The sequence below is a fragment of the Bufo gargarizans genome, chromosome 3 (genome assembly GCF_014858855.1).
Source record: "Bufo gargarizans isolate SCDJY-AF-19 chromosome 3, ASM1485885v1, whole genome shotgun sequence".
NCBI lineage: Eukaryota > Metazoa > Chordata > Amphibia > Anura > Bufonidae > Bufo > Bufo gargarizans.
This window is the reverse complement of record NC_058082.1, coordinates 339269969-339297706: the sequence shown is the minus strand read 5'-3', so window position 1 is coordinate 339297706 and position 27738 is coordinate 339269969. Positions and strand designations below refer to the sequence as shown.

The window sequence follows — 27738 nt, the reverse complement described above, 5'->3', positions numbered from 1 at the left end:
AGGTGCCATAAGGGAGACCAACTCTATACTGATGCATATGGATTATTGAGACCCTATGATGGATCTCAATACCCGAAAATAGAAATGTTGTAAGTTTAAAAAAAAGTCACAAGAGGCCTTTTGTGACTTTTAAAATGCCCTGCAACAATATTTTGCAGATGTGGGGGTGGGGAAGGGGGGCAAAAAACAGTTAGGTGTGACAATAACCTGTTTTCCAATTTGTCCATAAAAATATAATCTGAAACTACAAGCCACGCAAACATCAGTCCTCACTTACTGGGGGAGATTTATCAAAATTGCTAGAGAAGACAACTGGCTTAGTTGCCCATAGCAACCAATTGAATTCCACCTTTCATTTTCAGAGTTCCTTTGGAAAATAAAAGGTGAAATCTGATAGGTTGCTAGGGGCAACTAAGCCAGTTTTCCTTTACACCAGTATTGATAAATCTCACTGCCTTTGTTTCTTTCCCAAGGAAACGCAGACAATCATTATCCAGCGGGAGTTATAGAAAAAGACTGTGTAAAGTCAGAACGCATAGACTGAACCCATGTATAAAATAATGACAGACAGACAGGCGCTTGACTCTGCCCGGCCCTCAGCCTTCTTTGTACTGCACCGTGTGCGCGCATGGTACGTCACTGCCCAGGCCCCGCCCCTCTGACCGTGCACTGGCTCATGCGCGGGTTTTCATTGTGTGTCGTCATACCTCGTGTGCGCGCTTGTGGGAGCGAGCGAAGCAAAATGGCGGCGGCCACAGGAGAGGAAAGCTGAGGTGAGAGCGAAGGAAATGTCTTGTTTTTCATTGCCCTCGGGTTACGTTGCGGCTACGTGCTCTGGACACTTGGTCTTACGGCCTTGTTTACGTTGTAGACGTTTGTGTAGATGCAGTGAGGGAGGCGATCTGCTCTCTGTGTGTGTGTGGTGAAGCCTGTAACAATAAGATGGGCACATCCACTATGGATGCTGTGTAAGAGCACAATAGCGGATATAGAAATCGGTGCCAGCCCAGGGTTGGGCAAGGCTTTTAGTAGGTACAGGCCAGTAGGTAGCTGTCTGCTTACATAGGCCCGCAGCCTTCTAGAGAAACACCATGGACATTTACATGAAATAGTTATCAGGCACCTGAAGACGTCTGGGGTACAATTGTACGTTCTGTCAGGTGTATATAGCACACATAGATGGATATGATGGTGATGTATAAAGAAATGGTGTGACTCTCGCCCTCATTCTGCTCCTGCCAGGCACTTGCTGGGGGTTACGTTGTAGACTATGGCGTTGGCCTTGATGTCAAAATGATCAGAAATCCAACCGACCCTTAGTAAAGCCATTGCCAGTATGAAGCGGTCATGACTTCCATTATAAGATGAAGCAATGATGCGCTGCGGAATATGGTGGCACTATAAAAATAAATATGAGCCTATTAGACTGCTTGATATTTGGGCAGGACAGGTACCGATGGGCAGTAAACCTGTCTATTGCAAAGTACGTGAGGGAGGAATGATCACTAGCACAGTCATTTCTCCCTCGTTCAGTACTGTCGATTATCGGGGCATGCCTTCGCTTGGTCATCGGCTGCAAGATTATACGTTCAGTTTTCGGGAACGGGCGTTCCTATGAAGGCTCAATAACTGGCCTGAAAGTGATTGGGTGTAATAGGGCCCGTAGGCCCCTTTCAGGCAGCACAGCACCCGTCCTGAACTTCCAGCACTGCTGCGGTCGCATATTTTATATTGATTTATGGTGCTATGTAACCCTTACAGTTCTGGAATGTATTGGATAACACCGAAAGCATTATGTCAGTGTTATCCAGTACATTCCAGACCTCTAAGGGTTACATAGCATCATAAATCCATGTAATGCTATGTGACTCCGGCAGTGCTGGAAGTTCAGGACGGGAGCTATGCTGCGAGTCCGCAGCGTGACCCCCGCTCGCCTGAAAGGGGCCTTAGGCTGGCTTCAGATGGCTGTTCCCATTCCTGTACAGCACATCTGTATGGTGTCTGGGTTTTTTTTCCCCAGACTTGTGCATTGAATGAATGAGCCTTGTACAGGAAATGGACAAGAATGGTGCAGGTTTTGAGTGTGAAATGCTCCACTTACTGTATGGCTCATGCACACAACTGTAGTTTTGGTCCGCATCTGATCCAAATTTTTTGCGGCTCAGATGCAAACCCTTTCATCTCAATGGGGCCATAAAAGATGCGGACAGCACTGTGTAAGTCCATTCCACGGCCCCACAAATAAAATAGAATATGTCCTATTCTTGTCCATATTGTGGACAAGGATAGGACAATTCTGCAGGAGAAAAAAAATGGCGGCTCTCGACTGGTATCTGGGTTTTGGAGAGCTGCAATTTTTTGACTGCGAAAATGGATACAGTTGTGTGCAAGAGCCCTAAGGGTACAAGGTGACCACTAGAGATGAACTGGTAAAAGGTGAACTGCGTTATGGATTCCGCTACCACGGACTATAACACAACTCTATAACGGAATGCCTTTAGAGGCAGTTATTCATTCCATCATAATAGAAGTCTATGGGCTGCAAAACGGATCCGTCCCGTTTCCGTTATTCAGGAGAGGACTCCCCTGCATAACGAAATAGAACCTAGAATTGCTAAATGGCGACAAAACTTTGTAGTCTTGTCGCCATTTGCACCTAGACCCGCCCCTGCTCTGCCGCTTTCACAAACTGATATGGCACACGCTGCTCTCAGCGCGTGCCATGTTCTCAACAACACAGTGGAGACTGCTGCTGCCACCAATGGGCTGAGAGGAGGGGAGGGGCTATGGCCACTGCGCCACCAATGAATATCGTTTATGCTTAATACAAATGCAGGCTGCGGGTGCCGGACATATCTCCCCGCAACCAGCCTCTATGACTGCGCGCTGCAATCCGCCGCTATTACCCCTCAGGTGCCGCACCCCCCCAACCCCAGTATTATAAATCAGAATCATTGGCTGCGCAGTGCGCCCCCCCCAAAGTATTATAATCATTGGTGGGGCAGTGTGCCCCCAACCCTTATCCCCCAAGTATTATCATTGGTGGTGCAGTGCGCCCCCCATCCCCCAAGTATTATCATTGGTGGTAGTACCAGCTTCTGATCGGAGCCCCAGCAGTGTAATCCTGGGGCTCTGATCGGTTACCATGGGAGCCAGGACGCTACTGAAACCCTGGCTGCCATAGTCAGCTCCCTGTTGTGTGTACAGAGCACAGTGCAGCAGGGAGAGAGTGAAGTCCTATTCACCCTAATAGAGATCTATCAGGGTGAATAGGACAAGGGATGAAAGATCCCCCTTAGGGGCTAGAACCTGGGTATTAAATAAAAAGTAAAAAAAAAACGAAACACCAAAATATCAATTAAATCACTCCCTTGCCCAATTTTACATATAAAATATACAAACAATAAAAAAAAGACATATCGCCACGCTCGAAAACGTGCAAACTATTAAAATATAAAAAAATATCTCCTATGCGGTGAACGCCGTAACAGAAGAAAAAAGTGCAATTTTTTTGTCACCTTGTCCCGACAAAAATTAGGTTAGGACTGTTCTATTATGGTCCAGATTAGGGCTGCAGTAAACGAATATTTTAGTAATCGAGTATTCTATCGATTATATTTCTCGATTCATCGAGTAATCTAATAAGAAAACCTTCTTAAAATAACGTACGTAATTACGTTTTTCTTTATAAAAACAATATTTTTATTTCTTACAGTGGTGGTATGGTATAGCAAATAATTGCACACACATGTTGGCTTGGCTGTATAAAGTTATTGGTTTACTTTGGAGGGGTTAATGGAAGCACCTTGGCAATGGGCATGTATAAAGTTATTGGTTTGAAGGGGTTAATAACTTTATACATGCCCATTGCCAAGGTGCTTCCATTAACCCCTCCAATGGTTTACTTTGGAGGGGTTAATGGAAGCACCTTGACAATGGGCATGTTTAAAGTTATTGGTTTGGAGGGGTTAGTAACTTTATACATGCCCATTGCCAAGGTGCTTCCATTAACCCCTCCAAACCAATAACTTTATACATGCCCAATGCCAAGGTGCTTCCATTAACCCCTCCAAACCAATAACTTGTATAAAGTTATTGGTTTGGAGGGGTTAATGGAAGCACCTTGGCAATGGGCATGTATAAAGTTATTGGTTTGGAGGGGTTAATGGAAGCACCTTGGCAATGGGCATGTATAAAGTTATTGGTTTGGAGGGGTTAATGGAAGCACCTTGGCAATGGGCATGTATAAAGTTATTGGTTTGGAGGGGTTAATGGAAGCACCTTGGCAATGGGCATGTATAAAGTTATTGGTTTGGAGGGGTTAATGGAAGCACCTTGGCAATGGGCATGTATAAAGTTATTGGTTTGGAGGGGTTAATGGAAGCACCTTGGAGGTGCCTTCATTAACCCCTCTCTAAACCAATAACTTTATACATGCCAAGGTGGTGCTTCCATTAACCCCTCTCCATCTGCCTTTCAATATCAATTTACAGTGAGTGCCCCCGATTCCCCCCTCCCCTGGCGTGTCTCTAGCGCTGTTAACTTAAATTACCTAATGGCACTGGCACTAGTGAGGAGGGCGCAGCCGCAGACACATGGAGACCGTCTTCATCCCAGCATGCACTGGGACCTTATGTGATGTCACAGACGCATCGTTAGCCAGCGTGCTGACGATGTATGTGCGCAACTGCGCATTACACAAAGTCCTGCCTGAAGGGCGGTGCCACCTCTTTGAACGCCGGAGGACACGAAGCGGTGAGTGAGACGCTTAATTTCACTCCTGCTCCGTGATCACGTGATGTAAATGATTCCTCGATGCAGGGAAACTGCATCGAGGATTTTTTTGACTCGATTTAATAGAATTATTCGAAGAATCGTTTCAGCCCTAGTCCAGATGTTCCATAAAATGTGGAGTGCACAGGGCTTTTTTGGTGTTTTATTTTTTTCACGTGGTATAACGTATTGCAATACTTTTTTATGGTATCGAAATCAAGTCAGAATTTTGGTATGGTGACACCCCTAGGTAAGACGTGTGTTTTTTATTTTGTTATTATTATTATACTGTAATTATATGTATTTTAAATTTGGCGATTTTTCAGGTTAGGAGCCAATGGCTCCTTGATGTTTTTTTAGTCTGGAGCCCTGCATAGACTTCTATTATGATGGAATGAATAACTGCCTCTAAAGGCATTCCGTTATGCATTCCATCATAGAATTGCATTATGGTCCGTGGTAACCTTTTACCAACAAACAAAGTGTGAACAAATTTCATAAGCGGAAATTTGCTCATGTCTAGTGACCCCAGTAAATAGTGGGCCCACCCCATTATAAAGAATACTGTGATCTCTCTTTCAGGTATTGCGCGGCTGCAGCAGTAGACTTTTTTCCGCAATGCAAACTTCCATTTGGCGCAGTGGTGTGATTCTGAAAATTCATGATGACAATGTATGCGATTTAAGAGCATATTCAAACGAAGGCATGAAGAAAGGTACCGTATGGATCAATTTTCAATGTCTTATTTTATGCTGCATATTTGTGAAGCTTCTGATTTGATGGCATTTTCTCCTTCCGTAGTGAACCTAAAGATGGTCACCAGCCAGCCCAAGTATGATCTAATTAAGGAAGTGGGCCGAGGCAGCTATGGAGTGGTATATGAGGCACTGGTTCGCCGAACCTGTCAACGTGTGGCAGTAAAAAAGATTCGCTGCCAGGCGCCAGAAAATGTTGAATTAGCTTTGCGTGAATTTTGGGCACTAAGCAGTATCCAGGGTCAACACCCTAATGTAATCCACCTGGAGGAGTGTGTCTTACAGAGAGATGGCACAGTACAACGCATGCTACATGGATCCAGCTCTGGACTGTATCTACCGGTGAGGAGGAGGCATGTGGTAATGAAGAGTGTGATAAAAATGTTATTTGGTTTGACCGCTGTGTTCTCCTGCAAGGCTGGACATGAAAAGGGGAATTTAGGAAGGCCCTCACTCCAGAATTCTGGCATCAAAAAGTCTCAGAATATGGCTCTATTTGCGCCAAATTTATCTAACGTGCATCTTTAAAGGGGTTCTGCAGTTTGTTTAAACTGATGATCTATCCTCTGGATAGATCATCGGCATCTGATCGGCGGGGGTCTGACACTAGGGACCACCGCAGATCAGCTGTTTGAGCAGGCAGCGGCGCTGGCAGTAGTGCCGCGGCCTTCTCACTGTTTACCGCAGGCCCAGTGACGTCACGACTAGTATCACTGGCCTGGGCGGGGCTAAGCTCTGTTCACTTGAATGGAGCTTAGCCCAGGCCAGCTGATACTAGTTGTGACGCCATTGGGCCAGCGGTAAACAGTAGAAAGGCCGCGGCGCTGCTGCCTTCTCAAACAGCTGATCGGTGGGGGTCCCGGGTGTTGGACCCCCACTGATCAGATGCTGATGATCTATCCTCAGGATAGATCATCAGTTTGAACAAACTGCAGAACCCCTTTAAATATGTCTGAAGGTGTTACTCCAGGTTTTATGCCACCCCCACCTAAGTGTGGATTGCGATATTTGTGTGACTTATTTCATAAATATGGCATACGCTTCTTTAAAATGGCTAACGTGGCCATGTTTCAAAAAGGGGTGGGAGAAGCTTAAAGGGGTGTTCTGGTTTCATGTAGCAGTGGTGCTGGCTAATTACAGCTCAAGTGAATGCACTGCAACTACTATACAGACAGCCTGAAAGTAATCATTGAGGACTGATCGGTGGGAGTGCCAGGAGTCGGACCCCGAGGATCTGATGTCCTAGTCATCAATGTGTGAAATGGAAAAGCACCGTTTTGAAATGTTTTAAAGCCAGAATTCAGGATTGTAGTGCTTGATATATTCTAATTTTTGTATTTCGTTTAATAGAAAATCATATTGTCATCCTGCAGTTGATAAGTTCTTGGTATTGTCTGTGGTGAGATTTAAAAGTACGCGCTCACCATTAAAAGGAGGGAAAGCCCAATATTTTGAGAGTATAATAATACGTTTCTCATTTTTATGCAAACCAGATACATTCATGTGCATATTTGGAGTCATACATTAATTCTATCCAACATCACATTTAAAGGGGTCAGCCACTGTCTGGTTCCTGTTGACCGATGTGTATGTAAGATGACTTTATGGCACTTTCTAATATTGCCTTGATACTCTGCGCCATAAGATATGCCCTGTATTGGCCGAGTCTTTTATGCTGTCCAAACAGTGGTCCTGTCCATACAATTTCTGCTGATTGGGGGGGGTCCTGTGACCAGGCAAATAATTCAGTCTTCTCCATTCAAATACACTGAATCTGCCATCTTGCACTTTGGGGAGTTTAATATAGATGCAGTGAGTTTGAGGCAAAGTGATGTCTGGTCACATGACACACACACACACACACGCGCACACACACGCACACACACGCACACACGCAGCCACATGACACACACACACACACGCGCACACACACGCAGCCACATGACACACACACACACACACACACACGCAGCCACATGACACACACACACACACACACACACACGCAGCCACATGACACACACACACACACACACACACGCAGCCACATGACACACACACACACACACACACGCAGCCACATGACACACACACACACACACGCAGCCACATGACACACACACACACACACACACACCACACGCAGCCACATGACACACACACACACACACACGCAGCCACATGACACACACACACACACACACGCAGCCACATGACACACACACACACACACGCAGCCACATGACACACACACACACGCAGCCACATGACACACGCAGCCACATGACACACACACACACACACACACGCAGCCACATGACACACACACACACACACACGCAGCCACATGACACACACACACACACACGCAGCCACATGACACACACACACACACACGCAGCCACATGACACACACACACACACACACACACACACGCAGCCACATGACACACACACACACACACGCAGCCACATGACACACACACACACACACACACGCAGCCACATGACACACACACACACACGCAGCCACATGACACACACACACACACACACGCAGCCACATGACACACACACACACGCAGCCACATGACACACACACACACACACGCAGCCATCTTATGTACAACACAAATGATCTGCTCAACAAGGGGACATGGCTTATGCCAGCTTTAATAGGGTTGATTATGCTGACAGAGGCTCTTTAAGGCTACTTTCACACTAGCGTTCGAGCGGATCCGTTCTGAACGGATCCGCTCATATTAATGCAGACGGTGGCTCTGTTCAGAACGGATCCGTCTGCATTATAACTTAGAAAAATTTCTAAGTGTGAAAGTAGCCTGAGCGGATCCGTTCAGACTTTACATTGAAAGTCAATGGGGGACGGATCCGCTTGAAGATTGAGCCATATGGTGTCATCTTCAAGCGGATCCGTCCCCATTGACTTCCATTATAAGTCGGAACGGATCCGCTCGCCTCCGCACGACCAGGCGGACACCCGAACGCTGCTTGCAGCGTTCAGGTGTCGGCTCACTGAGCGAAGCGGAGGCTGAGCGCTGGCAGGCGGATGCATTCTCAGTGGATCCGCCTCCACTGAGAATGCATTAGGGCCAGACGGCTGCGTTCAGGGCCGCTTGTGAGCCCCTTCAAACGGAGCTCACGAGCGGACACCTGAACGCAGGTGTGAAAGTAGCCTAACAGTAACCAGAAAGTGACCAACCCCTTTAAGCATTATGTCTGATGAAAATGTCAGTTGGGTTACTGGTAATCTTCCTAGTTTTCCTCATTTCTCAATTCAATTTTTTTTAGTTGGTGGAAACATCTTTGAAAGGCGAAATTGCGTTTGACCCCCGCAGCACTTACTGTCTTTGGTTTGTCATGGACTTCTGTGATGGAGGTGATATGAATGAATACATTTTAACCCGAAGGCCGAGTCGTCGCACCAACACCAGCTTTATGCTTCAGCTAAGCAGCGCTCTTGCATTCCTGCACAAGAACCAGATAATACACCGTGATCTGAAACCTGACAACATTCTAGTGTGCAAAGCTCGTGATGGCATGGATGAACCCACTTTGAAAGTAGCTGATTTTGGGTTAAGCAAAGTATGCTCCAGTTCAGGGCTGAATCCAGAAGAACCAGCAAGTGTCAACAAGAGCTTTTTATCTACAGCTTGTGGAACGGATTTCTACATGGCCCCTGAGGTGTGGGAGGGTCATTACACAGCAAAAGCAGACATTTTTGCGCTTGGCATTATCCTATGGGCCATGCTGGAGCGTATAACTATCTTGGACACTCACACCAAGAAAATACTTCTTGGTGGCTACGTGCAGAGGGGCGCTCAAGTGGTTCCTGTTGGAGAGGCATTGCTGGAAAACCCTAAAATGGAACTCCCTCTTCCTTTAAAGAAAAAGTCAATGAATCGACGCATGAAACAGCTGCTTCAACAGATGCTGTCCGCGAACCCTCAGGAGCGCCCAGATGCCTTTCAGCTTGAACTTCGCCTGATTCAGATTGCTTTCAGAGACTATACATGGGAAACGTGAAATGTTCCAATCTGGAGTTTGCGAGGCATTTTGAAATGGATGTAAATTTCTAGGTATGTTTAATTGCATTGCAGGCATAATGACCCTAATACAGTCCTTGTACCTGTAGAGCGATAACAGTTGTAATGTTATTTGACTCACTCTTGTTTTACCTCTTTGCGTCCTGCCTTAATGAGCAAATGACAAATTTCTGTTTGCAAGAACTTAAAGAAACCATGTAATATACAGTACTTAAAGGCTTTTAGTTTTTTTGTTGTTGCAGGATTTTGATATTGATGGCCTATCCTCTGGATAGGTCATCCATATCAGACCAGTGGGGATCCAGCTTCTGGCATACTCGCCCAATCAGCTGTTAGAAGAGGCCAGCGATGTCACATACATTGGTCTCATGGCCTATGCACAGCTCAGTCTCATTCAAGTGAATAGGCCTGAACTGCAGTACCAAGTGCAGCCACTGTTCAGCGTATAGTGCTGTGCAGCTAGGCCTTCAGTATCAAAATCCCAGACAACCCCTTAAAAAGTTACCACAGGAAAACTCCAGCTGCCAGGTCAGCAGACTCCCATGAATTATGAGAGATAAATGCTAGATTTGGTCGGGGTCCAACCACTGGGACCCTTACTGATCTCTAAAACAGAGGACCTCATTTCACCCAGCCGCATGACTCCGTGGCTTGGAGTTTGAATGGATTGTTGGTCAGGTATGCACCCTGCCACTGCATTTAAAGTCTACCTATCTAGGATTTATCATCTATCCGATGGCTACATAATTCTGACTGGGATTTCCCCTTTAAGATAAAAGAAAAAAGGGTAACAGGTCCTCTATGAATGACTGGTGTTACTAGAATCTCAACCATTGAGGGTATCCCTTTATTTTTAAAGAGGTTGCCCCAGATGTCTCCATGGCTAACCAGGCATTTCCACTGCAGCAACTTCAACACGACAAATGTAATATTATTAGGCCACCAGTAAAATTAATGGCTATCCTTACAGAGTTTTCTACACAATAGGAACCGCTCACAGGGCAGCTCTCAGTCATGTCTCATTAGTGGGGGTGTCATGAGCGTGGACCCCCTCTGAGATCCACATGCTGTAATTGGGCATGTGGACTATAGTTAGGTTCATGGGGAAAAAAAAACTTTTGTTGATGGGGAACCCCACTAATGTCTTGGTTTAAGTGCTTGCTAAATATTGGGTAGTTGACCTTCCTTATTACCAACATGAGGAAAAGAGAGCAGAGTTTAATTTTACCATTGGACATTCCATTGGGACAGCTGAGCTCCCAAAGAATGTATGTGACTAGCTGCTGCTGTGTGAGTGGAGCGTGAGATTGCATGAATCACTCTGAATGTGTATTTATTAATGCAGGCCGCACATGTTCATTGTCACAGGCGACTTTCCTTCTGTCTTTGAATCGGCTTGGTGGCAGTCTGACAACTTGTTGACTTAAAAGGCTTTTCTGAGATTTTCTTACTGATGACGTTTCCTCTGGATAGGTCATCAGTATCTGATCTGATCGGTGGTCCGACACCCTGAACCCCTGCCGATAAGCTGTTTGAGAAGGCAGCGGCGCTCCTGTGAGCTTACCAAGCACGATGACGTACATTCGTGCTCAGTCCCATTCACTTGAATAAGTCTGGACTGGTACTAGGCCACGTGACACATGAACGTCTCGTCACTGGCCTAGGAAAAGCAGAGAAGAAGGCCACGGCGCTCTCGCAGGAGTACCGCGACCTTCTCAAACCACTGATCAGCGGGTGTCTCGGGTGTTGGACCCCCACCAATCAGATACTGATGACTTGTATCACGAGGATAAAAATCTCAGAAAACCCCTTTAATCCTTATGTGGTGTGCAGGGCCCTGTGTTACAGCAGAGACAGAAACCTTGAAGGTTTTTCTTTTATTGCATTGTAAAGTAAAAAAAACATGTAACTAATATGTTTTGAAGCATACTACCGAATAGTCATTGTTCCACCTTGTTCCACCACAGGTCCTCAAAGGTCATTGCCCCTCCCCCCCCCCCAACCCCAAAAAAGCACTGGTTTGCATGAGAAAAAAATGACACCCTACCTCCCAGATGATCGAAAAATATTCTCACATTCTGGGTTTACGTTGTTGTTTTACACATTTGATTCATCAGCGTTGTATTTTTCTATGTTTTTTATTGTTTAGACAATGAAAATTATTTTGAAACCTTGAAGGGAAAAAACATAATTTATTGTAATTTTTTTTTTTTTTTTTCTGTTAATAAATTGTGAAAAGAAACCTTGTCTCCTTGCTGTTATCTTGGTCGCTAGTAAGCCGTTTTGAGTTATGTAACTCCTCTCCTTCTTTCGGATCTACTTGACAGTTGAGTGTAGCTTTTTTTTTTTTTTAAGTACAAAATATAAGTTTCAAAATTGGCGGAGTAACGCCCTTTTTCCTGTTCATACTCGAGCGTGACGACACAGACTTTGTACTGAGATAACAGCTTCTCTCTGCATGACAAACAGAACTCCTGAGAGAACCTAATGCTGCTTAAAAGAGCCCGTGCTAGAGAAATTGGATAAGGGGTAGCAAAATTTGAAGTTTTTTTGGAGGATAATTATAATTTGGGAAGGAACGAACTTGCGCTGCGCCCGGGGGAGGGAAGGATGGAACATGTTTATACAACTAACCAGTTGCAGCTCTGATGGTCACTTCTCTGTTCTGGGTGCTAGTTGTGATACAGAGCTCTGGGCACCAGTTTTAGGCAGGAACGCTTTCTAAATACAAGTGTTAGTAGTGTTGCTATCAATTAACCCAAAGTAAAGTGCATGAACAAAAGAGACCTCAATGAATATTTGGTGTGATTTCAAAACGGCATCAATTCTAGGCACATTAAACTGCACTTTTAATTTTTATGATGTTTTTGACAATCCATCATCACAAAGCAATAGCAAAAACCGAGGTGTCCATACGTTGTACAGAGACACCACTGCAAAGAACCTTAAGTAGACAATAGTCAATGAATTCACCAGTGTCGCACAGATGAAGCAATGCTAGTAATAGTCTGTACAATTGTAGAGTGTTATGAGATAAAAGTACTCATGCCCAAACTGTATTACAGTACAGATACAGAACTGGTCTCTAAGGCTACTATAAAGAAAGATGAAAAAAGCATGCCACAGTGCTGCTGCAGGAGAGTGTCTGCATAGGTGGTTGTCCCCCAAGCCCCCCATCGCACCTAGATTTGTAGCCTAGCTTGGATCATAAATGAGCTCATGTTACATAAGGGTATTGGCTGGGGTACTGGTCTGGTCCCAACAACATCTCGATCCACCTATATCGATGCAGAATTTCTGAGACCTCTATGCCCAAGATAGCCAAATCGGAGGAATATCCATCAACTTGGATAGCAGGTCAGAGAGACATGACCACAGTGGGGCAACCAAAGGAAAGTACAACCACATATGTGCCACTGTACCTCGGGTTCAACAGACTCCCCAACAGAGTGGGGGAATACTCTGGGATAACATGCGATAGTCTATCAGGATTTAAATACCACCAAAGTTGTATTGCATTTTCCCCACCTATCCAGTATGAAAGATTTCCCCAGCAACATTTCCCATGCCAGCATAAAGTTGGGCTTGTTATGCAGGTCCTTCTGTCTCTTTATGTAATCCCAGACAGACTCAATGATGTTGAGATCAGGGCTCAGGATCTGTATGAATTTGGGGACTGATTAGGGGTCTGTACAAATTTTTAAGGTGATTTGGGGTTTGTATACATTGAGGCTTATGTGGGAACTATGAATTTGTGGACTGATCTAGGATCGGTATTCATTTTGGGGTTTGATCTGAAGGTCTTTATTAATGTTGGGGTCTGTTAATTTTTGGGTCTGTCTAGAGCTCTGTATTAATTTTAGGGTATGAAAGTCTATTAATTTGGGGAATTAACATTTTCATTTTGGAGCCTAAGGGTCTGTATTAATTTTGGGGTCTCATCTGTGGTCGGTATTGAGAAGGGGTTATCCAGCTATTTTCAATTTATTTTTGAAAACTGTTTAGAGTGTTTGAGCTGTAGACAGCATGTTACAGAGCAGGAGGAGCTGAGCAGACTACTCGTATATAGTTTTGTAGGAAAAGAATCAGTATTACTTGTATTTCTTTCATTTAAATCCCTGCTTATTCTGGGCTTTCAAGTTGAGGAGACGGTCCTAGGCCCTAGTCTCCAATTTTATGAGTTCATAGGTTTCACCGCTCTGAAGCCCCCTAGTGTCTACAGTTTACTGCTATACCTATGTCCAGGCATTCTGAGCTGCACTCCCCTATTGAATTCACTGCCTGCAAGGTTGTTGCACCCTAAGTGCAATACATATAGGTGAGCAGCTCTTTCGCTTGCCCTTTGTGCCTTCGTTTACAGCCCTTTTGTATGTATTCAAATGTTTGGAGCAGCTGTGCACATGCCCGACTGGCTTATCTGTTCATTTCAGGGGTCTCCACAGTTACGTGGTCCCCGTTCTCGAAATCAGTGGGGGTCCCAGTGGTAGAGCACCCAATAGTTATCCCCTATACTGTAAATAGGGGATAACTTCATATAACCAGAATACCCCTTGAAGAACTATCTTCAGCGTAAAGAAAAACAAGAAATCCTGAAAGTGGACCCAACAGACCCCCGATCTGAACATCGAGTCTGCCTGGGATTACATGAAGAGACAGAAGGATTTGAGCAGGCCTACATTCACAGAAGATTTGAGATTGTTCCAAACATTTTGGAGAATGTCCCATCAAAAACTGTGTACAAGTGTACCTAGAAGAACTGATGCTGCTTTGAAGGCAGAGGGTGATCACACCAAACATTGATTTGATTACCTTTCTCTTATTTTCATTCACTTTGCATTTTGTTAATAGATAAAAATAAACTAAAAATAAACTATTAACATGACTATTTTTTAAAGCATTTTTACTTTGCAGTATTTTTTCCACAACTGCTTAGAACAGGGATCAGCTGCAGCTGCTGTGAAACTATAACTCCCAGCACGAAAACTTACTCGGCTGTTCTTGTAACTCCCACAGAAGTGAAAGGAGGATACTGGGAGTTGTAGTTTCAGAACAGCTGGAGTGCCAGAGGTTGCTGATCCCTGGCAACCAATCCGATTCCACCTTTCATTTCCCAAAGGAGCTGTCAAAATGAAAGCTGGAATCTAATTGGTTGCTACGGGCAACTAAGCCAGTGATACTTTACGCCAGTCTGATCCCATATATTTTTTACTTCTACAATTCAGTGTGGACCTGACCACCAGACTCATTTAGGGGATATATTGAAGTGCTACATGCATTATATCCTGAACAGTAAAGGAAGGTGGTTATCAGAAAGCAGCAGTTTTGCATGAAAAGAGTTTTTGTGGACTTATCCTTAAAGGGGTTGTTCCATGACAACAACTTATCCCCTATTCACCATATAGGGGATAAGTGGTCAAATCACTAGAATGAGGGCCTGTGTTTTCCGTTTGAATAGCGCAGAAGACACGCGTGTGTCAAAAGCTCACACACTGAGTATCGGGGAGCAGGTAAGGGGGGAACCCAAGCGTTGGATAACCCCTTTAATACAGGTTGTTACAGGTCAAGTACTAAAAGGAATTACACAAACGTCTTTACTATTTCAGGCAATATTTTATTTAAACAGGCTCAGAATGGTGTAAAAATCTAAAAAGTCATAATCTCCTTTCCAATCCCCCTCTTCTCCCGTTCTGACAATTCATGGGTCCCCTACCAGTCACTTCTTGTTGGTCCCTCTTGACGCATAGAACAGCTTGGTCAAGGACAGACTCTCATCAACATTGGTCATTTGTCAGATACTCAACAAAAAGAACTATACATGATCAGCACCCCTCCTGTTTTAGCTAGTTAGTGTACTGGCCAAACTGTACCACAATGCTACATCCATTGCATCTTACAAAATAGCGCTTTGCTTCTGCATTTACAGAAACAAAGTGGTGAAGGCATGTAGTAAGATGGTATCTTCTCTGCAGGCCCCTGTATACAGATCACTTGAAACACTGGTCTAATGGGCTTTTAAATTATATTGTTGTATATTTCATTGCTAATAAAGCTGGATACTAAAACATTTTTTTGTATTTTGTTAGTATTTTCTGACTGTAAATTTTTATTTTTGTACATGATCATGTGGCAGACATGTTACGCTAGTTTCACACTAGCGCTAAACTGTTCTGTCAGGATTTTCCAGTAGAGGAACAGCCTGTCGGAGTTTATCACATTCGGCATGGCTGGATACTACATGGTGGCCCAAGAAAAAGTAACCCACCTCCAGCGATAGTATGACAAGATGAACGAGCAAGTGGATTGTTTTTTTTTAAACTACCTATAAGTCACAAAAGATGCTGAAAGTGGTCCCCGTTCAGGTCTATGCATCTGTGAGCACGTTGGATTATGTTGGCTGATACTACTTGCAGCTCTTCAACAGTGATGCTGAGGATGGGGTTTGTGATGTTTTCCTTGAGTTCATCTAGGGCTGGGGTCAGCAACCTCTGGAACTCCAGCATGCTCCATTCACTTCTATGGGGGTTCTGAGAACAGCCAAGCAAGTGTGCATGCTGGGAGTCGTAGTTCCACCACACCTGGAGTGCCGAAGGTTGCTGATCCCTGATCTAGGGGATGTGGATTGTTAGCATACACTTTGTTTTAAATTTCCCCACAGATAAAAATCGCATGTGGACAAGTGGGGGAACATGGTGGCCATAACCACTTGTTTACAGGTCGCTCCTCCGTTAACAGTTCATGGACCCATGCCAGGGAATTCCATGAGGTGTGGCATGTGGCCCCATCTTGTTGGAAAATCTAGATATAGATCTAGAGTTAGCCATCCGTGTGATAGTCTGGAAACAATGCAGAATAATCAGGATTTCTTATTATATTCAGCTTCTTCAGGGTTCTTTCTGTGGAGTTAACAACATAAATTATGGCCACTATCTGCCCCTACAAAGCAGGTTACTGCACTGTCTCTCTTCAGAGCACCCACCCTGAAAACAACGACCCCTCTCAAAAACCTTAGTTTGCCGTGTTTGGCCCTAATCTAAAACTGGGATGAGCTACCTCCCTTACATTAGCTAAAGGGATCACATGCAAGGTGCAAAGTCACGTGGAAGGACTTTACTATTATCAAATAAGGGATTTCATACATTTTAAAACGGCAAGTGTTATATACCTAGCTACATGTCTAGGTGCAGGGTAAGGAAACACGGGGGGATATCCAAACGGAGGAAGACACCCCTGTGACCAGGCATTTGAAAAAGGTACATGATGGGAACTAGCAATTACTTAAGGGAGTTTGCTAAGATTTTACTACTGATGACCCATCCTGTGGATTCGTCATGAGTATCTGATCGGTGGGGGTCTGTCTCCCAGGGCCCCCGCCATTCAGCTGTTTGAGAAAGTAGCGGCACTCCTGTGAACGCCGTGGCCTTCTCTCTGCTTTTCTGAGGCCAGTGACGACAAACTCGTGTCACGTGGCCTAGGAGCAGCTCAGCCCCATTCAAGTCAATAGGGCGGAGCGTGATACCAAGCACAGCCGCTATACAATGTACAGAGCTGTGCTTGGTGAGCACAGAGAAGACAGCGGCACTCACAGGAGTGCCACTGCCTTCTCAAAACAGCTGAACGGTGGGGTCCGAGGCGTCGGACCCCCACAAAACAGATACTGTTGACCAATCCAGAGGATAGGTCACCAGTAAAAAAAACAAAAAAACTTGGAAAATCCTTTTAAGTTCCATGGGCTAGAAAAGGTTTGGCCACTGCCAAGAAGGGGTGATTGGGACTGTAATTCTTCAGAAAGAGGCCTGGTCGGACTTTTTATTAGTTTCTTCCTGGCCCAAAGGATTGAATAAGAAGATATCGTATAGATGTTTTATTTCCTTTCTATAGACATGTACAGATATACACATTGTGCAGAAGTCTGTAATGTATTGTGCCAAAATAGCAAATGAGGAAATATATACTGTATAACCAGTAACTCCCTGCTGAGTATGTATCTGTGAGATGATAATACTTTATAATTCCTTACCATAGAAGCACTTAATTAGAGCGGATGTTGTTGACTGTATATGTGACTCCCCACATTACTATGGACAATCAGGACCTGATGTGTTTAAGACACTGGCCGTAATACATAATTAAAATAAATTTATGGGGTAATTTATCAAACTGGTGTAAAGTAGATCTGGCTTAGTTGCCCGTAGCAACCAATCAGATTCCACCTTTCATTTTCCAAAGAGCTGTGAAAATGAAAGGTGGAATCTGATTGGTTGCTATGGGCAACTAAGCCAGATCTACTTTACACCAGTTTGATAAATTACCCCATTAGTATTTGCAACATTGTTATCCTCAGTGTTCTTAGTGCCTTGATATGGAGGATGTCAAGGAATATTAGTTTTGACTGGCAACCTCGTTAAATAGAGCAACACATTATGACCTCCACACACTTACAACTGGGACATAGGATGGCTTAGGCTGCGCTCCAGAGACATACATACTATAAAACTGGCAATAGAAATGACGTGACAGCAGTTGAGAGTGCGCTAGAACTATTTATATCAGTCTGCAATGACAGTTCATCATTAGGAACGCTAACATATACAGTCTGCAGGTATAGGAGTATACTCACAGTATAGGTGGTGGTGGTAGGGGGACAATTATTGGATGGCTAGAGGAACTTTTAAATAGCGCAGTGTGAGCACAAATGTGGAGCCTGTATGTCCACTGAAGGTGATTTCCCCAGCAGAAACGCGTTTGGACAATGTAATGGAGCTGGTGCATCCAAGTTTTAGATTCGGGCCTTCCAGGACAAACTAGAGTTACTAAGTGGGGTCGTCCTTTTCAGGGTGGGTGCTCTGCAGAGGGACAGTGCAAGGACCCGCTTTATAGTGGCAATAATTTATGTTGTTAAACCCACAGAAAGGACCGTAAAGAAGTTGAATATAAAAATAAATCCTGATTTTATTTCAAGCCACGGAGGCTCCTATTGCTATATCTTCCTTTACTACAAAACCACAGCAGCAAAGAAAAAACTTAAGAGATTAGCATATCTCCATGGTAACAAACCCCTCCCACATGGTCCCCTATATATAGTCTCTGTCACAGGAAACCCTCCTCTTTCTTTGCTGCTGCCACAGCTAAGTACTTCACTGTGTCATTTTTTCTAATGTTATGCATAGTAGATATATATATTTCTTTCCATTACAGGGCGCACTCTTCTTTATTCACTAACTTAATTTGTCAGTTTATTGTTTTTCTCTGGTTTATTTTGCCCAGGTAGTTAAAAAAAAATTATCTACAGTGCGCCCATTAGGTTTTTCTTCATACTGCTTCCCTATTGTCTTACTCTTCTATCGGCTCTCAGATATTACCCCGCAACCGCACTTCCACTTTCGCCGTACCTGACAGATAGAACTGCTCTGCGTCTTGTGGGGTAACTCACCCCGTTTATTTGTGTGCCTTTTCTTTCAGCTACCCCATACTTTATAGTTTATAATAGTGACATTTATCACTAATCCCAGGCCCATTAATTATTCATTTATACTGTATCCTACATAGGCTATTATGGCTCATACCCCATCTAAACAGTCTATGGCAGAGGATTCTGAGGTAGAATTTCACTCCCCTGCTACAGCTCCTACATTTAGTGGAGCCCCTTTAATGTTGGAACCTTCCCATGTGGATATCCTACAACGCTCTGTGTCAGAGGCTATTATGGCGGCAATGGGATCCATGTCCCATTCCCTATCCAGGTCAATTGCTGATGCACTCGTAGTTCAACCTCCCCCACCCAGGGTTGACACCCAATCAGGTACTGCTTCCCATCCAACCTCCAGAACCGAATTGATTGGTGTGTCCAAAGCCACCCATGATAGCGCGCCAGAATCGCGCAAAAGAGCCTATTCCCGCCAGGCAGAAAAGGCAAGGAGCTGGAAATGTGCCAGAGCACAACTAGAGTCAGATTCAGGATCCGAAATTGGTTCCGACTACGAGGAGGTTAGGTACGAGGATGAGGAATTCCCAGATGCAGACCTGTCTGACTCCCCATCTGCTCGGCCCATTAATAGTTCCGCTACAGCGGCAGGACCGTCTACTTCTCAAGCTGCATCAGGTTCATCGGGCCCTTTGACCGACCCCTCTGGGGAGCCATTATTTGACCCCGACTCACTACACCATCCAAGATTGGCTGAATGGCTACCGCTGAATCATGTAGCCCAATATCTGGAATCCAGAGTCCGCTGCCCTCTCAGTAAGGAGGCACGTAAAAAGCTCAAAGCCGAATGCCCGCGGCCTTTAATAGCAAACAAAGTTTGCGATACACCAGCAGTAGACCCTAAGATGGTCCAATTTCTTTCCAAAACTGGCTGGAATCCTAGGAGAGGCCTAGATTCTGCTCTTCGGGCGTGCCAGGACAAGCTCCTGGACGTCTTTGGGCCCCTAGCCAAGATTTTCGAATTGGCCGAGACCGCTAGAGCGGCTAATGAATTTGTGGACCCTGAGGTCCTCCGTGGTTGGACACAACGTGCCATTTGTATAGCCGGGAATGTTAACACTTCCCTTTCAATCGAGAGACGTAAGGCGATCTTATTTAAGATTGAGCCAAAATTATCTAATCTGGCCCTATCCGAAGCAGGGAGTGAGGCACAAGGTCTCCTTTTTGGCGACTCATTTATAAAAGATATGAGCAAATATGTTGGAGCATTTACGGCCCTTGACGAGGCCCAATCCTCTGAGGAGGGTTTTCCATCCTCGTTTTTCACACAGGGCCGAAAGTTCCAGGGGCCGTCTGTCCGGCCGCTCCTCATTCCAGGCTCGGGTCGAGGTTCCTACAACCACCGCTCCTTCTCTGAAAGATCCTCATTCCAGGATTCCAAACAACCATCGGGTTTCTTCCCATCACGAGGTGCTCCCAATCGTGGAGGCTCCAGCTCCCGTCGCCCTTTCGGTAAGTGTACCTCCACTTCTTTCTTCTCCAATTTGTGTAGGGGGCAGACTCCGACATTTTTCTCGTCTTTGGTCCACCATCACCACGGACACTTGGGTGCTCTCCACAATTCTTGGTTTCCAAATAGAGTTGGTAAGTCTTCCGAGTCTCCCCTTCCCTCCCCACCCTATGATCACCCCATCAGACACCCTATTTCATATAGACAGGGAGCTGATGGACCTGCTCAGAAAGGAAGCGATCGAACGTGCACCAAATTTCCCTGGGGGTGTCCTGAGCACTATCTTTCTGGTACACAAGAAGGGCGGCCAAATGCGTCCCGTCATCAACCTGCGCCCCCTAAACAGTTTTGTACGGTATCGACACTTCAAGATGGAGGGCATCCATCTTCTCAGGGATCTTCTACTAAAAGGGGATTGGATGGTAAAACTCGACCTAAAGGACGCATACCTCACTGTCCCAGTAGAAGAATCCTCCAGAGACCTACTTCGGTTTCTGTGGAAGGGAGAAACTTGGCGCTTCACTTGCCTCCCCTTCGGCGCCTCGTCGGCTCCATGGTGTTTCACCAAACTCATGCGGCCGGTAGTAGCATGGCTTCGCAGGGATTCGACTAATTATCTACCTGGACGACATCCTTTTGTTGGCCCAGGACAGACATACCCTTCTATCACATCTGGAACTCACTTCGAACCTGTTAACCGGGTTAGGATTCCTCATCAATTACGACAAGTCCGTTTTGACCCCAGCACGGACAATGGAATTCCTAGGGTTTTCTGTGAATTCGGTAGCAGAAACCCTCAGTCTTCCGACAACAAAGATCAAGGAGATTCGCAAGGAATTACGCAGAACACTGGAAATACCACAAATTTCCCTTCGACATCTGGCTCGGATCATCGGCCTCCTATCCTCCTCCATCCAGGCCATTTTTCCAACCCCTTTACATTACCGGGCTCTTCAACGCCTGAAGACGGCCCATTTACACAGGGGAGCCACCTACGCGGATCTTATTTGTCTAGACAACGAAATCCGTTGGTGGATCTGCAATTTCCAAGCCTGGAATGGGAAGGCGATTTGCGGTCCTCGTCCGGATTTTACAGTGGATTCCGATGCCAGCCTCCTCGGCTGGGGGGCCCACTGCAAAGGCATTTCTACCGGAGGTCCTTGGTCGATGGAGGAATCTCCTCTGCACATCAATGCTTTGGAGCTCCTGGCGGGCTCATTCGCCATTCTGCGAAAGACATGATCAGAACTTGCATTCGACTATGCATGGACAACATCTCCGCTGTCCGTTATGTCAATGCCATGGGCGGTACACACTCTCCCATGCTTTCTCATTTGGCCAGGGAATTCTGGTCTTTCTGTCTGAGCCGGGAACTTACAGTGGTGGCGGAATATATTCCAGGATTACACAAAGTTCAGGCGGACTGGAGCTCACGCTATCTCAGGGATGCCAGCGATTGGAGATTAAACTCGCAGGTGTTCTCTGCCATCTCCTCAGTCTGGGGTCCTGTTTACATCGACCTCTTTGCTTCCCGTTTGAACAAACAACTACCGAGATTCTTCAGTTGGCGCCCGGACCCGGAAGCGGAAGCTGTGGACGCATTCCTTCAGGACTGGTCCGAAGACCTCCACTACGCGTTTCCGCCATTCTCAATGATCCCGAGAACCCTGAGTCAAGTTCGTTTCCAATCAGCAGAGATCATCTTGATTGTTCCGTTCTGGACCACTCAGTCGTGGTTTCCCAACCTTTTGGAGCTTCTCATCCTTCCTCCTTTTCTCTTGCCAGATTGTCCAGATCTTCTCTTAGGTCCGGGAGACGTTCAACACCCTCTTCTTCTGGAGGGTTCTCTTCGACTACTAGCTTGCAGAGTATCAGGCTTTCCCACGAAGGCCACGACCTTTCGGAAGCAACTTGGAGATTACTGGAGGAGTCTTGGGCTCCCAGCACTAGACGGGTTTATAAAGCAGCCTGGAGATCTTGGTCTAGTTGGTGCGTGGACCGGAGTCTGGATCCCGTTTCGGCCCCTGTAGTGGACATCTTGAGTTTTCTTACTTTCCTATTCGAGGATGGTAAGGCCTATCGGACTATAAATCTTTTCAGATCCGCCATTTCCTCTTTTCACCAGGGTTTCGAAGGCCGTCCAGCTGGACAACACCCATTGGTCTGTCGCTTACTCAAGGGTTCCAGGATGTCCCGTCCTCCCAGACCACGTTTTTCTGCCACATGGGACGTTTCTTTGGTTTTAAATGTCTTCTCTTCCTGGCCTTCCAACTCCGAACTTTCATTACGTCAATTGTCGGCTAAGCTAGTCACTTTGTTCTGTCTTATCTCTTGCAAGAGAGTTTCTGACGTGAGAGCTTTAGATTATGACGCCAGATTTTTCTCTCCTGAAGGAGTCACTTTTGACATTTCTTGTCGAACTAAGACCCAGATTCGCTCCGTTTCTTTTCCTTGTTTTCCGGCGGTTCCCGCTCTCTGTCCGGTATCTTGTTTACGGGAATATGAGTCTCGAACCTTATCTTATCATTCCAACGAGGTCCCTCAATTGTTCCTTTCTTATCGCCATCCGTTCGCCCCGGTCTCCACCACGACTTTGGCCAGGTGGGTGAAATGGCTCACTGCTCATTCTACTCGGAGCGCGTCTTCCACTTCTATGATGGCAGCAGGTGCTCGTCTGGAAGACGTTATGAAAATTGCAGACTGGTCCAGGGTATCAACTTTCAGAGAATTTTACTTTCGTCCTACTCAACATGTATTTTCTTCTGTTATTGGACAGCTTTAAACTCGCAATAGGAGCCTCCGTGGCTTGAAATAAAATTGGATGATTTTACTAATTTATAACGTAAAGTCATGATTTTATTAAAGACACGGAGGCGAGTATTGCCCCCCCTCATTTTCTTATTTCCCTCCCTTGTCACATTAATTAATATATTTATCTTACTATTTTGCTTTTGTATTGATTACTTTATGCTTACTATTTATCATGTTGTTTACTGCTTTGCATACATATTTTATTTTAACCCCTTAAGGACACAGGGCGTACATGTACGCCCTGTGCATTTTCAATCACCGCCGCGCGGCCGGCGGCGATCGGAACCCCGTGCCTGCTCAAATCATTGAGCAGGCACTTGGGGCAAATGCGTCGGGGGGTCTGGTGACCCCCCCATGTATGCGATCGCAGAAAACCGCAGGTCAATTCAGACCTGTTTTCTGCGTTTCCGGGTTATTCGGGTCTCTGAAGACCCGATAACCCGGATCAGGATGGTGATGGTGGTGTGATTTCACTCCACCAATCACCATCCAGCGATCCTGAGTGGTGATGGTGACATCACCACTCAGGATCGCTTTCTGATTGGTCTGTGGGCGGTCCGGCGGCAGATTCAAAAGAGGCAGGCGCCCCTCTCCTCCTCCTTTTGTGTTCCGGAGCCGGAGGAGAGAGGAGCTGCCTGCACGTGTCTGCTGCCACCGCTGCACCGCTGCCTGCACCCGATCTGTGCCCCCCCAGGACCCGATCTCTGCCCCCAGCACCCCATCAGGTACATAGGGACAGCTAGGGAAAGTTTGGTTTAGGCAGGGAAAAAAAAAGGGAAAGGTAGTTTTTTTTAACTTTTATTGCATCACCCCAGTTAGGGTGTCTGGGGTCCACAGCACAGCTGTGTGACTCTAGACCCCCCAGGGGTGCTGCCACTTGCCCCCCTCCCCCTGCCACTTGCCCCCCCCCCACCTTTTTTGGGGTGCTTTTTTTTAAATTTATTTTATTTTTTTATTTTTTTGAGTTCGCTGACTGTGGCCGGCACTTAGCGTCCGGCCACTGTTAGCGCATCGCACACCCCACCGCTGATCAACTTCGGACGGTTTTTTTTCCCCACATTTTTTGCCCTTTTTTTAGTTAGTTTATTTATTTTTTCTGTTAGTTTTAGGGTGAGTTCGTGAACACCCGTGCCCCCTCACACACGCACACCAAATAAAGAGTTACACACACGCACATATACACGCAGACACACACTCCCCTATGACCCGCCGGACGTTCTCGGCCGAGGAGGCATACGCCCAGCTTGCCTCCGAGTCCGAGAGTCCCAGTGAGGATGAGGATGACCCGACATTCCTGTTGTCATCCGCATCCTCCTCATCATCTAGCGATGATGATGAGCCCCCAAGGCGGCGGAGACGCCGCCAGGCGGAGCAAGGGGACCGCCATGTTAGGGACCCTGTGGCCCACACTAGTACGAGCAGCTCTGGGGCTCGTACTGGTTTCCCGGCCCACCAGTTAAATCCACCGGAGCACCCTGCCGGTGAACTTGTCTGGTGTAGCCCAGAGCGATACGAGCCCGTGATTCCCGATTTCGTAGGCCAATCAGGAATCCAGATTTCCACAGTGGGCTACACTGAATATGACTTTTTTTGTCATTTTTTCAGTGACCCACTGGTAAATCTGTACGCCCAACAGTTCGTCGCTCAACACCCGGGCTCCTTTTTGGTCAGGCCCGGTGGCTGGACGCCGGTCAGTGCAGCCGAAATGAGGACATTTTGGGGCCTCGTGCTGCATATGGGCCTGGTCAAGAAACCCAGTGCCAGGCTGTACTGGAGTGGGGACGTCCTATATCAGACCCCACTTTACAGTACAGTTATGACACGCTCCCGGTTTGAGGCCATCCGGAAATGTCTGCATTATTCCGATAATGCAGCATGTCCACCCCGAGGTGATCCTGCCCATGACCGTCTGTACAAGATACGGCCGGTCATCGATCACTTTGGGGCCAAATTCATGGAGGCCTATGTACCTGGAAGGGAGGTCGTGGTTGATGAGTCTCTCATTGCGTTCAAGGGGAGACTCATTTTCCGCCAGTATGTGCCTTCCAAGCGGGCGAGGTATGGCGTGAAGCTATACAAAATTTGTGAGAGTACCTCAGGGTACACTTACAAATTTCGTGTATACGAGGGGCGAGATTCCCGGATTCAACCCCCAGAATGTCCCCCCACTCTGGGTGTTACCGGGAAACTTGTGTGGGACCTTATGCACCCACTGCTGGATAAGGGTTACCACTTGTACGTGGATAACTTTTATACCAGTATCCCCTTGTTCCAGTCCCTTGCCGCCAGATCCACGTCCGCTTGTGGGACCGTGCGGAAAAATCAACGCGGCCTCCCTGCCCACCCCCTCCAGGTACCTATCCCCAGGGGTGAGACCCGTGCCCTTACCACTGGAAACCTGTTGCTGGTCAGGTATAAGGACAAGAGGGATGTCCTTATGCTGTCCACAATTCATGGTAACGGCATCACCCCTGTCCCTGTGCGAGGTACCGCGGCAACGGTCCTCAAGCCCGATTGTATCGTCGCCTACAATCGGTATATGGGAGGAGTTGATCTCTCGGATCAAGTCCTCAAGCCATATAACGCCATGCGCAAAACCCGTGCATGGTACAAAAAAGTTGCGGTCTACTTGGTGCAGGTTGCCATGTACAACTCTTTTGTACTATCCCGAAGCGCTGGCAGCACAGGGACATTCCTCCAGTTCTATGAGGCAGTCCTCAAGGCCCTGATCTTTTCGGACCGGGAAAGAGCAGGCCGGAGTACCTCGGGAACTGTAGGCGCCCGGATCGTCCCTGGCCAACACTTTCCAGGTGTGGTCCCCCATACTGGAAAGAAGGGACGAACCCAAAAAAAGTGCAGAGTGTGTCGCAGGAGGGGGATACGGAAGGACACGACTACTCAGTGCGACACATGCCCCGATCATCCGGGCCTCTGCATTGACGGTTGCTTCAGGGAGTATCACACTTCCATGGAGTACTAAATTTATATCCCAATTTAGCACTGACATCGGATAAAAAAAAATGGTTCTCAGACTTGAGACACCCAAAAAAACTAAAATAATTTACTAAAAGTAGACATAGGTATTGCCGCGTCGGTAATAATCTCCTCTATAAAAATGCCCCATGACCTAACCCCCCAGATTAACACGGTCCAGAAAAAAAAAAAAAAGGTGCAAAAAAAGTTTTTTTTTGTCACCTTACATAATAAAAAGTTTAATAGCAAGCGATCAAAAAGTCATATAGCCCCCAAATTAGTGCCAATAAAACCGTCATCTCATCCCGCAAAAAATGAGCCCCCACATAAGATAATCAGATAAAAAAAAATATAGAAAATGACTCTTAGACTTTAGAGATACAAATTTTTTTTTAGGGTATCAAAAAGGATAATATAGTCTAAAACCTACATAATTGTAAAAAAAAGTTGACTTATTAGGTATCGCCGCGTCCGTAAGAATCTCCTCTATAAAAATACCCCATGACCCAACCCCCCAGATTAACACAGTAAAAAAAAAAAAAAAAAATAGGTGCAAAAAAATATTTTTTTTGTCACCTTACATAACAAAAAGTTTAATAGCAAGCGATCAAAAAGTCATACAGCCCCCAAAATAGTGCCAATAAAACCGTCCGCTCATCCCGCAAAAAATGAGCCCCCACATAAGATAATTGGCTAAAAGAAAATAAAAAAAATGACACTTAGACTTTAGAGATACCCAAAAAAAAATGTTGTATCAAAAAAGATAATATAGTCAAAAACCTAAATAATTGTAAAAAAAAAAGTAGACTTATTAGATATTGCCGCGTCCGTAAGAATCTCCTCTATAACAATATCCCATGACCTAACTACCCAGATTAACACGGTTATAAAAAATAAAAAAAAACGGTGCCAAAACCGCTATTTTTGGCACTTTTCCATTTCAGTCCGTTTTTTCCGGTAACAAAACAAGGGTTAACAACCAAACAAAAGTTAAAATTTATTACCCTGATACTGCAGTTTACAGAAACGCCACATTTGTGGTCGTAAACTGCTGTTTCCCCAGTCGTCTCCATGACACCACATGCTGAGATCGACTCCCTCCTGATTGGACAGGAAAAACACAGAGAGGTTAAAACCCCCACCCCCTCCTCACATCACCAGTGTTTTTCCTGTCCCATCAGGATAGGAAGCAGAGAGGTGCATGGAGCTCGTCTGGGCTCACCTGGATTCTTTCATCTGCAGGCCGAGGTCGGATCTGCAGTGCAGCTCTCCCTCCTCTGTCCAGGCCTGGGCTCGGGCGCGTTTTGTAGTGGCCCCTGCGAAGATTCCCTCTGCGGCGGTCCCGGAGGGCTTAATGCAGGGGGAAGAAGGAGCGCGGCGGATCGGCACTGTGATGTGTCCCTTCCGTCCGGCAGGCTGATAACGTCAGAG

At 46.0% G+C, this 27738-nt stretch overlaps 1 protein-coding gene across 2 annotated transcripts in view; it reads left to right on the top strand.

The window, feature by feature from the left end:
* The first annotated feature begins 675 nt into the window (after positions 1 to 675).
* The window catches only part of LOC122932195 (serine/threonine-protein kinase pdik1l-B-like), a 45350-nt gene continuing 18287 nt past the window's right edge, over positions 676 to 27738 (top strand). Inside the window, exons 1-4 of one of the 2 annotated variants that reach the window (XR_006388287.1) lie at positions 676 to 773; positions 5356 to 5488; positions 5575 to 5870; positions 8838 to 9625. Coding sequence is in view for 1 of the 2 variants with exons in the window: in XM_044286473.1 (XP_044142408.1) it covers positions 5392 to 5488; positions 5575 to 5870; positions 8838 to 9572 (1128 nt within the window). In the remaining variant the exon portion in view is untranslated. Of the gene's footprint in view, positions 774 to 5355; positions 5489 to 5574; positions 5871 to 8837; positions 11756 to 27738 lie in introns of those variants that run through there. The other variant, XM_044286473.1, reaches the window with a different exon arrangement.